General features: G+C 45.6%; 1 protein-coding gene across 1 annotated transcript in view; it reads left to right on the top strand.

Moving 5' to 3' along the window:
• Positions 1–13,587, top strand: part of EYA2 (EYA transcriptional coactivator and phosphatase 2) — a 217,741-nt gene that overhangs the window by 84,896 nt on the left and 119,258 nt on the right. The window contains exons 4-5 of the mRNA XM_074317592.1: positions 715–857; positions 5,797–5,913. Of these exons, the coding sequence (XP_074173693.1) occupies positions 715–857; positions 5,797–5,913 (260 nt within the window). The remainder of the gene's footprint in view (positions 1–714; positions 858–5,796; positions 5,914–13,587) is intronic.

Raw genomic sequence — 13,587 nt, 5'->3', positions numbered from 1 at the left:
TCAGATTTCTACTTTTCTAAGGCCAGGTGTAAATTGGGGACATTTTTCAAATAAAGTTCTCTGCTAAGTCCCGGCCCACTATATGCATTTCTAGACACCTCACAGAGTGTGTGACGATCTTGCATCGTGTACTTACCCCTTGGCCAAAAGCAGGGCGTCTTGATTGACAGCCCTGTCAAGGCTGCCGTCAAGTGGGAAGGTGTCTAAATGAGGATAGTCAGGATGGGATAGGCTGTGCTGTAGTAACAAACCCTGGTCTCCATGGCGTAACACAACAAAGCTTTGTGTGTTACTCACATAAAGTCCGGTGCGGATCAGATGGAACTCTCCAGGGCAGCAGTCCTCCACACACTGACTCAGGGATCCAGGACGTGTCCATATAATGGCACTGCCATCTCAACCTGTGCCCTCCACAGTTGCTGCCGAAAGAGGAGAGAGATTGGGGGTTAGGGGGTGGAGTGGGTTGGTTTTATTAGCCCGACTTGGGAATGGCAGAACCCAGTCACTTGGTTGAATCTGGCCGCAAGGGAGAGGAATGTAATCTTCCTGGTGCCCAGGAAGAGAGAAAATGAAATGGAGTTTGATGAACACGTAAGTTGTCTCCGCCCTGGAAAGGGTAAATACCCAAAGGAAAATGGTGGTGTTGATACCAAAATAAGGGAGAAGGGATGCTGGGTTGGGTTTGGAGATTTACTCTTCTCTCCTTCCCTGCAGACCTTGCCCACGTGTCCTGCCCAGCCAGCCTCCCACGGCCATGGCAGCCTACGGCCAGACGCAGTACAGCGCGGGGATCCAGCAGGCCACGCCCTACACAGCCTACCCGCCTCCGGCACAAGCCTATGGGATACCTTCCTACAGTGAGTGCCAGACCAAGCCCTTGCTTTCCCCCTGGGGCCCCCAACACTGTAGTCTTTCTTCTGCCCTGTTGCCTCAGGTAAATTCAGAATGATAAATACAGCCAGCCTAATTTTGTATTGCAGGTAGAGAATGACAGACACTTTAAAGATGGTTCAAGTTCTGTAGACTATATCAAGGCCTTTTTTGATTGCAAGAGTAGGAAACTTAACCCAGGCTGGCTTAGAGAAAATGGAAATTTAATGGTTCACATACTGGGAAAGCAAGGAATGGCCAGATCCAGGTGGTCCAATGATATCAGGAGAAACACACCTCTCCGTGTTCAGCTGTCTCCCTCTGAGTCGGTCTGACTCCCACACAAGTTCTTCCTACATGGCAGCAGATGTGGTACCTATCAACTCTGGGTTTGCATCCTTTCAGCTCAGCACTCCCAGTGGAAGGAGAACTCGTCTTTCCCAGTAGTTCCACCACAATCCCATATTGACCCTCATTGGCCCAACGTGGGTCATGTGACAATACTTAGAGCAAGGCAAGCCAGGTGGGAGTGAGAGAGATATGGAGGTCAAAGCGCATGGATTGTATATGTGAGGGAGGGATGGTTCTCTCGAAGGGATAGTATCAGTGGGAAAATGGATGCTGGGAAGACAAAACAACAGACCTACAGACCTTGACTGTCAGAACCTTACTGCTAAGAAGCAGGACCAACATCCATTGCTCACCTGACCCTGTCTACATCAGTCAGGGTTCTCCAGAGAAGCAGAACCAATGGAATGGGAGATGGAGAGGGAGATGGAGACAGACATGAAGATAGAGAGAGATCATAGGAGTTGGCTCACCCGATTTTGGAAGCTAAGAAGTTCTAGGATCTGTAGTTGGCAAGCGGGAGACCTAGGAGAGCGGGGTGTCACGATACACATGCATGTGATAAAGGAAGAGAGGGTCATGAGAGAGAAAGAACGAGAAAGACTTAGTTTATGTTCCAGCTCCATGCAGACCTTTTAGATGAGCTGATTCAGCTGAGAACTGAGAGATGACCACACGCAAGCAAGCTCCGGAGGGAGAGCGTCCAGGCAGTGGGGACCACCGTGGGAAGGCCCAGGGAAGGGAAGGAATGTGGCAGGTCTAAGAAGCCCAGTGGCTGGAGCATAGTGAGGGGTGAGGTGGGTGAGGTGAGCAGAGCCTGAGAGGCCAGGGAGGGATTTGGGATTTTATTCCAAGTGAAACAAGAACTCTCATTGGTGGGTGTGTAAGCAAAGCACTGTAGGCTACAGTCTGGGTGTTTTATGAATCACCTTGGCTGCTGTGGGGAGGTTGGATTACAGAGAAGCAGAGGAGAAACAGGAAGACCAGTTAGGAGACTGATAAAACCTGATGTCAGGTGATGGTGGAGGCCTGGGACACGGCAGTGACAGACAGGAGTACAGATTCAAGAGCAATTCTAGAGGTAGCAGTGCCACGCCCTGTGGGGCGTCAGGTCAGGCGTTGGTAATGGTCAGCCTCATTGAGCTGCTGCCACTCACAAGTCTCGGTGCTATGTGTCCACTGGTTCCTTTAACGGCCCCTTCACCCTATGAGGAAGGTCCCATCGTTATTCTCTTTTGAGGGATAAATAAGTGGGGACTCAGGGTAAATAACTTTCCCAAGGTTACCCAGCTGGTCGATGGCAGAGGTGGAATTAAACCCAGGCAGCCTGCTCTGGGGTCCAAGCTCAAGACCAAGCTCCATTGCCAGAGTGTGCATTCCATAAATCCTGGGAGATTACCTGTGACAGACCTTGGCCAACAGGTGTGGGCATCATTTTTAACTTTCTGCCCCTCTTATACTAGAAGATTTGTGACACAATCACACGTAAGTTACCCAGCCTGGCTGACAGCCAAGAAAAATGAAGCCATATTATTTTTCAGCATAAAAGAGAAAACTAGCCCTGTTCCCAGACAAAACATAGCATCGGGTGGAAATTAATTGGGTTCAAAGTCATTTTATGGGCTCAGTTACTTGAGAGTCTGTATGCTGACAATACAGTGTAGGTGGTAAGAGCACACACACGTCTTACTCACACCCCACTGCTGCCCCTTGCTGGCCCTAAGACCCTGGGTGAGTTTCCTCATTCATACAATGGAGCGATACTAAGTCTGGCCTCCTTGTGGCTGTTGTAAGGATTCAGTGAGATTGTCTACATAGGGGGGTCTGCTACCTTTTTCCATAAAGGGCCAGATAGTAAATATTTTCATCCTTGTGGGCTACCCAGTGTTGGTCATAACTACGCAAGTCTGCCATTGGAGCATGAAAGCAGCCAGACAATATGAGTGTGTTTGTGTTCCAATAAAACTTTATTTACACAAGCAGGCAGTGGGCCAGATTTGGCCCATGGACCAGGATTTGCCAACCCCTGGTCTATATGAAGAGCCTAGCTCCCAGGGCCTGGCCCAAGGGAAATGCACAATCAATGCAATAGGAGCCAGGCTGCTACACACCCAGAATGTCCTTGTCACTAAATAATGACAAGTGGGATGGAAAGCCATTTCCCTTTGCCCATGCTGGTGCCTGAGCAAGCAGTGTTTGCTCATTGTCTAGACAAACCTTGTTGAATCTTCTCAGGAAACTTTTTTCATTGCTCCTTGGCAAATAGCATTATTAACTGTGTTTAAATAGTTACAGGGAAATAGCACAATTGAGTAAACTAGAGGCAAGGAGGTGAGGGGTGTTGAGTATTTTTTTCTCAATTTATTACACAACATTTAAGGACATATGTAAAAACATAAAGAGTAACAATACCAGCACCCGTGAACTGACCATCCAACTTAATTTAAAAAAAATGGAGGTTATCTCCCTTTCTTTTCAGAGATACCCACATTCCCTGGATTTGATGTTTCCCATTCCACTGTATCATTACGTTATGTAGAATAGGGGTCCACAGACATTCTGTAAAGAACCTGATAATAAATATATTTGGCTCTGTAGGCCATAAAGTCTCGATCACAACTACTCAACTCTACCGTTGAGGCTTGAAAGCATCCCAGATAATACATAAATGCACAGATGTGTCTATGTTTCAACAGAACCTTATTTATAAAAACAGGCAACAGGTCACATTGGGCCCACGGGCTATAGTTTGCAACCTGAGGTAGAGTATTATTTTACCTGTTTGTGGAATGAATGAGCATATTCTTGTGGTTTGGTCTGTATCTGTTTCGAATGAAAAATGTACATACTCTTCGACTCAGAAATGTCACTTCTCATACCCAGTGTAGATAAGCACGCTCACGTGGCGTGAGCAGGCACGTCCATTCCGTCATGGACTGTGATAATAAGGAAATTAGAATCAACCTAATGAACCATCATCAGAGGACTGGCTGGCTGAATAAGTAATGATATGCCATACTTTGGATTTCCGTTTGGTTAATAAAACAAAGGAGAGTAGCTGAGCACACAGCTTGAGAAGAGTGAACTCCTGGAGAAGGCAGAGGTCTGAGCGGTGAGAAGAGCCCATGTAGGACCTTAGGGCCACCCAAGGAGCTTAGATTTGGTTCCCGGCACACCGAGCATACCATTAACCATTCCTAGCAGACTGAGCAAAAGAAAGTGCTGTGGAAATACACATGGCGAGAAATATATAAGCAAAAAACTACTTGTCATCGTTACTGTTACTGAAGTCTTGCACCATCTATTGCATGAAATCCTTTTACGCCCATTATTGAGAGGCATCAAGAGAAGGAAAGGAAAACCTTCACTTCAGAGTTATTGGCCGATTGCAGGACCCTGACTGAGTGGCCAGGCATTTTGAACTTCAGTTTTCACACCTTTAAATTGGAGAAAGCAATAGTGCCTGTTCTGTGAGGTTGTTGTGAGGCTTAAAAAAAGGTGTATTGCTAAGTACCTCACTCAGAGCCTTATATGTTCATTCTTTCCCCTTCTTTTAATCTCCCAACAAGCCTGTCGGTGGGTAGCAGTATCTTATTTCATAAGGGAGGAGACTTCCAAGCTGGGGTTGAAAGAGAAACCACCCTGGTCAACAGGGAATGAAACAAACCACCCAGGACTCTAGCACAGACCTCTCGACTCAAAATCCATCATGTTTACACTACTAAACAGTCTCTTCATTTATGGGGTGAACTGGTGAGAAGAAGGGAAACCACAATTATAAAACCATCCCAGAACTAGAAATGTTCTTTTAAAAATGCAAACTTAAGTAGTATCGAAATTCCATGTTGTGCCTGTAAGATAGACAAAGATCAGCAAAGTTTATTACCTTTTCAATAAAAATATAGTGTATGGGCTACTGAGGACGGATCAGACCCCCTCCCTCAATACAGTCCCTTCTCCAGCCAGTTGCTCATGGAACTGGTGCTTGTGCTTTGAGGACGCATGTCAGAGTTTGGCCAAAACCGAAGGCAGATTTGTAACCATGGCCTTTGGAGCAGAGAGTGTCTTAGAGTTAAGTGGCATCATCTTTACAGAGGAAGGATGTTTCATTTGACACCTTCACCCAAACTCCTGGTGAACATTTAAGCCATACAGGTGCTACTCCATGGAGTAAGGGGTTATGAACTCACTACCCTTGGAGCCCGGCAGGAAGCATGTGCAAAACTGGGAAGCTTATAGGGACAGCGTGTTGTCACATGGGAACATGGGCTTGGCTTGGCGTGGTGTTGCTACACCATCCCATTGTTCAAGAGAAACCGTAAGTCCAGATTTTTTTTGTGTGTGTGATATCTCCTGATGTTTTAAACAAAAAACAATTAATGTTAAATTTTCCTTTAAAATACGCAGGCTTAGCAAAATATGTCTGTAGGCTAACTTCAGCTCACAAGCCACCTATTTGCAACTCCTAGTTTGGAAGCTGATAAAAGAGCACTCTGTGTTGACTCAGTAGCTGTTTTGCAGGTGACAAGGAAGCATCCTAATCATGTGTCTCTGCTGCTGCTTCTTCCTCCATCCAAGGCATCAAGACAGAAGACAGCCTGAACCATTCCCCCGGCCAGAGTGGATTCCTCAGCTACGGATCCAGCTTCAGCACCCCACCCACTGGACAGAGCCCGTACACCTACCAGATGCACGGTCAGTGTGGCACTGAGGCCCCTCCCTCAGGCATGGCCTGAGTTGGGTGTCTGATCATTCATTCATTTATTTAGAAGATGTATTGAGCACCTACTGTGTGGCAGGGTCTATCTCAAGTAGCAGAGTTACAGTGGTGAACAAACTCGATATGCGATCTGCCCTCCTAGAGACTGATGATACGCAAGGCAACAAAAAACCAGCTCATTTGGGAGGATTTGAGTGCAGTGAAGCAAATAAACATGGTGTTTGGATAAGGCGTGATGAGAAGTTGGGGGGGTTTAGAGGGGGGATGTGTAACTTTAGATGGAGTCACCAGGGAAGGCTCTTTGAAGAGATGACACTAGACAGAGGCCCAAGGGGTGAGGTGGAACGAGCCATGTGCAGACCTGGGGGAGAGCATTCCACGCAGAGGGAGCAGTCAGTGCAAATGCTGCATGGAGGGAAATGTCTTGATGTTTTTGAAGCACAGACAAAGGCCAGCGAGGCTGGCACCCTGAAGGAGATGGAGGTGGAGAGAGTCCTGGGGGAGAGAGAGAGAGAGAGAGAGCAGCCAAATGACACAGGGCCTCGAGGGCTGATTTGAAGTGTGATAGGACGTTGTAGACTCAGAGAAATGCTGGGTGCTGGGGATATTGGACAGGCAAGTAAAGGAGCTATTATTTCAGGCAGGAAGTTTGAGGCTTTGCACCTCCTTGGGGAGCCTTAGAAAGAGAAAACAGATTTCCGGTGTATAACTCCCACCCCACGTATTCTAAGAAGGTGGCGTGCTGTGTCCTCCTGTGCCCACCTCCATTCTTTCGCCATCCAGGGGCCCCGTCTCTTCTCCAGGGCTCCATTGCAAGCATATTGGGGCTGATGCATGGGGCACAGTACTGGTCGCAGTCATTTTGGGAATCCTCCTCCTGGTATTTTTTGCCTTCATGAAAGCTGGTAAAAGTGACCACCAAGGATCTGAGAAGTAATATGCAAAACTGAAGAGGGAATGCGAGGATGGTGGACTAATGAGTGATTGTACTTTTCTTCCAAAAAAACTTTTTGCAAGTATTGTGGCTTCATCTTTTTAATTAAGGAAACAATAAAAAGGAATGTCCAGGGCAGTCTTCCAGAAAAAAAAAACACCTTGTGAAGGGACAGCAAATGATCTTAGGGGTATGTACGAGAAAGGCTGTGATAGGCATTAGTGCCCAGCCCTTGGCGTAGCTTCCGTGTAAAGGTCTGCATCAGAGTTTGTTGGTGACACCATCAGCTAACCTTGACCGCTGACGGCTGCCACCTGATGTTGCTCGATCGTCTATGTAACCTTCATGACACTCCATTGTACGGGAGAGAACACCGAGGCATAGAGGGAATGACAGATGTGCAAATGCAATGGGAAACAGACTGAGTCCTGTCTCGTGGGGGTCTGGTAGAATCGCATCGCCCATCCTCCCCCAAAGCCCATGCTTTTGGTTATGATACCGTCTTACCTCCTCTTCCTCTGCTGTCACTTCTGTCATCCCACGGTGGCCCTTCTGAGTCCCACTAAAGGTTAGAAGATGCTGGGACCCATCTCCAACTAGGGAGTGAATTATGGCACCAGTTCCGATAATAAAGACTTACTAAAACACTGAATTTAAACGTGCATTTGGGTCAATCTCAAGCCACTTTTTTCTCAGCTCTGCCAATAGAAACAGAATTTACTGCCTCAGGGCTTCTAAGTCTACAGAGGTTGAACTGTAAACACAGTCTACCCTCCCCCTCTTACACCCTCTCCCTGCCCCGCTGTGTAATAAGTGAGTTAAGTTAGGGAGGAGTGGCTCCGCATCCATCCATCCATCCATCCATCCATCCATTCATTCAGTTATTCTATATTACTGAGCACCAGCTGTATGCCTGGCACTTTTTTAGGTCCTGGGGGCACAGCAGTCCACACAGTTCCCTTTTGGAGAGATGGACAATAATAATTAACAAATAAATAGATGGTTACAGATTTTGATAAAGCTTCTGAGAGACAAAAACAGGGCAGTGTGATGGGCAGTGATGAGGAAAGTGGTGATGGACATAACCCAGGTGGTTAGGGAGACCTGAGTGATGAAAAGGAGCCAACCAGGTGAGCAGCTGCAGACAGTACAGCCCAGGCAGAGGGTACGGCAGGAGCAAAGGCCCTGAGGCAGGAAAAGGCTCCCAGTGTCCAAGGGCTCAAGAGGAGACTCGTGAATCTGGGTGGAGTGAGTGGAGGAGATGACATTGGAAAGAGAAGCGGGAGCCCTCCTTGGGCCAGGATATGCAGAATAATGTTATTGCTTCTCTGGTCCTTAAAGCAACCCTGGGAGGTGGGCACCCTCAGCTCCGCTTTACACATGATGGACATGAGGCTCAGAGAGGGGAAGTGACTTAGCAAAGATCACAGAGCCAATAAGTATTGAGAGCTGGGGTTCAGACTTGGGTTCCTCGCATTCCAGAGCCTGTGCTGATACTGCTTGTGCTATTTCCTGGACTCCTAAGACCTGCGTATGTACCACTCCCCTTAATCCTCCCAAGAGCCTCATGATGTAGATTCTATCATTATCCCCATCTTACAGGTGGACACACTGAGGCCCAAAGTGATAATGTAACTTGGTCAAGGTCACAGGGCTGTGGCAGTGGGATTTGAAGCCAGGCAGTTACACTCCAGAGCTCAGGAACATAACTGCCACACCATCATGCCCTCCAACTCTTATAGATCCTTCTAGAAGATGATTCTTCATGGGTGAGCCCTGGCCTAGACCCCACCCCCCACCTCAATCCTCGCCAGCCCCTCACAAGTGGAGAAACGTCTCTTGGTCTGTCTCCCGCTGCACCATCATGAGAATAATCCAGGTTCTTTTCTTATCTTCCTCACGGCCAACGTGCCAGAAGGGCCATGGCAGCAGCTGGACTTCATCCCAATTAAGTGCCGTCAGCCTAATGCTAATGGCCGTTTACTGCTCTTGAGACAGCCCAGGCATTCTGCAAGCCTGACATATTCCTCCTTAAGTTTTTTGTTTCTTTTTTCAAACACAAACACACAGAACGCTCTCACACCATGCCCATGTGCTTCCTATTAACGTCTTTTTTTCAAGTCACTCCAGAGGAGAAATAAACTCTCAAACGACTCCATGCGCATTTCAGAATAGACGGCGGGCAGTGGTCGAGCTTAGTGTTTCAGATGAAGAAGGGAATGAAGAGGGAAACAGATAATCAGATTGAGTTTGAGGCCTGAACGCACTGACTTGGGATGAAATTGGTCCATGTTTAGAAGGTGAAATGGGTCTTTTCCTGTCTAAGAATTAAAATTAGGATTTTGTAGAAGCAAAAGAACCTAAGTAGAGAGCACCCCATCGATGTACAGACGAGTAAACTGAGGACTGGCTAGTGTATGGTCACAGAGCAAGAACCAGATAAGTCGGACATCTCCCCCTAGGTCTTATACCACATCTCATAAACTTCCAGAAACTTCGGCAGTGCCATCGCCTCAAGGCCCTGGTTTGAGATCTGTATCTGTTGGGATAACGCTGCCTCTTCACCGAATGTACAATAAACGTAAAGGAGAAAAGTTCATAGCACTCGTTCAGCCTTTGCATAATTGTTTATTTTCTTTTTTCAAGTTCACCCAGGGGTTTTTATAGCTGAACTGTATTTCTTATGAGTTTGATTTTTTTGTTGTTTTCTTTTTGGCTTCTCCTGCAAAAACACCGCTATTCACAGAAATGACCACAAAGATTAAAAAGAGAAGGAAAAAGAAACCTCTTGAGAGTGTGTTGCTGGAGGTTAGGTGCTCCGGCCCTGGGCCGCCGTCAGTCGCGACTGTGTCACACTCCCCGTGGCATGACTCGCGGGAGCTGCTCGACTTCTCTGTGCCTCCTTTTCCTCACCTGTAGAACTGGCATCGTAGGCAGAGAGATGACCTCATGGGGCTGTCACAGGGACTCAGGGGAATGGTGGCTGGGCACATCAGATGACACCATAAAGGCTGGGTGTGCTTTTTATGATTCCCGTTATTCCTTTCATAACATGGGAGTTGAAAGCAGTTACTCTGAAGTCAGACTGAGCTACCGCCCCAGTTCTATAATGTACCAGCATGTGACACTGAGCCAAATTACTTCTTAGAACCTCAGTTTTTCCACCTGTAAGATGGGGCTGCTAATAGTACCTAAGCCTGGGCTGCTGCAATAATTAAATGAGTTAATGTATGTCAAGTAGTAAGAAGAGTACCTGGCACAAACTAAGTGGTCTACAGATGTTAGTATTATTAGTAGTATTATTAGTATCCTAATTTCAGATTTGATGGTCTGTGATCTTCCCAAATTCACTTCTCTTTCCTGATCTCTCAGTTTTAAGTAGCCGTAGTCAGAGAAAAGAGGTATACAGATTTGAGACTGTTGAGCCGTCACATCCGCATAAACTCCCCATTTTAGGGGGACTTCAAAACAGTGGGAGCCCTCGTCAATGGAAATTCCTTTTGTATTTACCAAAGGCCAGGGAATGCAAATACTGACGCGGAACCCAACATGAGCCATTCAGAAGCAATGTGGAAATATGTCCTTCGGGATGTGTAGGAAAACTGGGTCCAGCAAAAGAGTTAATAAGCCAGTGATCTCAGCCCGAGTCCTCCGAGGCCAGTCTGTGTCAGATTTATGAAATCTAGCACCATCTGTGGCACCAGAACTCTGTGTGTCTTTGGACATGTCACTGAACTTTGATGATGTTTCCCATTTCTGGCGCTTGGAAATAAATGCTCATTGAAAAAATAAAGGGGTCAGAGAAGGTCCTGGTCAAATACATCAAATACATGTGGTGAATAGTGTGTGGCATAACAGTGTGTCTTTGCTGCAGGACTTTTCTGAGTCTTTGCAGCCTGATGTGCTTTGTGGCTCTCCAAGAATACAGTGCAGTGGTCGGTTTTCCCAGATACATATGAACACAAACGAATGTTCTGTGCTCACTGGGAAGCCCCGGATGTGATGGTCTTTAAGCTGCTTCCTGGGTTAAAATCCTTTGACTGTCTAATGTTTTTTCATGACAAATGTGTCTGTCCTCCTTTTTTTCTGTATTTTAATTTATTTTCTGATGAGATATAATTCATATACCATAAAATGCATCCTTTGAAAGTGTATAGGTCCGTGGTTTTACTACACTCACAAAGCTGTGCAACCATCACTGCTATCTAATTCTACCACATTTTCATCACCCCAGAAAGGAACTCCATGCCCGTTAGCCGTCATTCCCTATTTCCCCTCCCCCTCATGTGTTTCCTTTTGTAATAAGAAAAAGATACATTTAAAATTACCCTTCCTTTATAGTAATTTTTTTGAGCAGGGCTATACATTTACCTAGCTTAAACACCTACAGAAATCTCTCTTTCTCATCCTCATCCCACGTCCACCAAGTTACCAAACCCCCAGAGGTTAACCACTGGAAGCAGGTTCTGTGGACCCACCCAGAATTTCCTTTTGCAAATAGAAGCAAACATAACCACAATCTATTATACTGCATATTTCTATGACAGGAATTAACTCATATGTGAGTCATAAATAAGGAAATGATGCCAGTATAATTCCAACGGTACGTTGGTTCATTTGCTTTTAAGATTTTCTCCTTATCACTGGTTTTGAGCAATTTAATTTTGATGTGCCTTGGTGTAATTTTCTTCATGATTCTAGTGCTTTGGGTTCTTGGATCTGTGAGTTTATAGTTTTTATCAAATTTGGAAATTTTTCGGTTATTATTTCTTCAAATAGTCCCCCCACACTTCCATGTCTTCAAGTTCACTACCCTTTTCTTCTGCAGTATCTGATATGCTGTTAATTACACCCTGGCATTTTTCATTTCACCTTTCCACTGGCTCCTTGAACAGACAGAATACAGTTATGTTAACTGTTCTAATGTGTTTGTCTACTGACTCTTGTCATCTGTGTCATTTCTGGGTTAGTTTTCATTCATTTTCCTCCTTGTTATAGGTCATATTTTCTGCTGCTTTGCATGCCTGATTAGTTTTTACTAGATGTGAGACATTGTGAATTTTATCTTGTTGGGTGCCGGACATTTTCATATTCCTATGAATATTGAGTGTTGTTCTGGGATGCAGTTAAGTTGCATGGAAATAGTCTGAGTCTTTCAAGTCTTACTTGAAGCTTTGTCAGGGAATGCTGAGCAGCATTTGGTCTAGGCCTCTCTTGACCTAACAAATATTTCCCACTACTAAGGCAAATCTTTGAGTATTCTTCCCAATGCCTCCTAAATTACGAGGTTTACCACTCCAGCTGGTGAGAACAGGAACTATCCCCAACCCTATTATGAGCTCTGAGGATTGTTCCTTCTAATATTTTCAGGTTGTTCTCTCCCAGCCTTGCGTAATTTCCTCACAGGTATGTGCTAATCAGTACTTAGGTGGACACTCAAGGGAAATGTCTGCAAATCTCCAGAGTGCTCTCTCAGTGCAGCTGCCTATGTTCTGGTCGTCTGCTCAGCTACTCCTCACCACTTTTACCTCCCTAGTCTTGCAGCTCCATCTCCTCAACTCAGAGAGACCACTGGGCACCAGCTGGGTCCCCTCCCTAGAAACTATCCACACTGGGACAGTCATACAGCGCACCACTCATTTGCCCTCTCTCAAGCATCACTGTCTTTCATTATCTGATGCCCAATGTCTTGGAACTCTAGTTTTTAAACTATGTCATGTAGGAGGGAAAATCCAGTCCCTGTGATTCAGTCTCAGCCAGAAGTGGAAATACTGCTGCACTGGTTCATTTGCATTTTTCTCAGCACATTCAGTAACAGCAGCTGAATGCAAAATATGTAACACAGGTAAAGGCAACCAGCCTTGTAAGAATATATTTCTGTCCCTGGTGTCCCTTGTCCTTCCTTTGACCTCTGTGTGGCCACGTGCTCTGTATTTGAAACACTTATTTTGTACTTCCCCTAATCTTTGTTCATTTTACCCTCGTTTCCTTAATTCAGCACCTCCATCGTCCTCCTACACCCTGCCGTCAGGATACCTTTACCTGCTTTTTTGGAAAAAAAACAAAGCAACATCCTCTGTTTAATGTAACACTTTACTGTATATTTCTTATTTATTTTTTCACTGTGCTATTATTTTTATCGGGATTGTCATTGCTTTTGTCAATGATCTGGTCACAAAGTTGCAAGGCTTTTGAGCAGTCTGCCCATCCCTACCTTTTCTCATAAGCCCCATTATTTTAGTGCACAGGTTTGCACAACACATGGCCTTTCAGGAAGACATTATCACATTCTGTCAGAGACGCTTGTGTATATTCTTATTTTCACAGGTCCCACACGATATACACTCTTCTGCACTTGGCTGTCTTCATTCAGCTGTACACCTTGGAGAACTTCCTAAGTCGGTATAGAGAGAGAGCTTCCTCATTCTTTACACAGATGCCTATTATTCCATCGAATAAAGTGCTGGAAATGATTTAACCAGTTCCTTGTTGGATGTTTCCAGTCTTTTGCAATTACCAATGGCTATGAATAACTCTATCTGTATATCATTTTGTTTTTCTGCAAGTATATCTGAAGGGCAAGTTTCCAGAAGTAGAATTCAGGGTCAAGGGAAAAATCCATATTTAAATTTGGTAGACATCTCCAAAATACCCTTCATAGGGAGTCTATCAATTTTAACCTCCACCAGCAGCGTCTGAGAGTGTCTGTTTCACC

Source organism: Rhinolophus sinicus, linkage group LG13, assembly GCF_036562045.2.
Source record: "Rhinolophus sinicus isolate RSC01 linkage group LG13, ASM3656204v1, whole genome shotgun sequence".
NCBI classification, from domain to species: domain Eukaryota; kingdom Metazoa; phylum Chordata; class Mammalia; order Chiroptera; family Rhinolophidae; genus Rhinolophus; species Rhinolophus sinicus.
The sequence above is the reverse complement of the archived record's forward strand: the minus strand, read 5'-3'. Positions and strand labels throughout refer to the sequence as shown.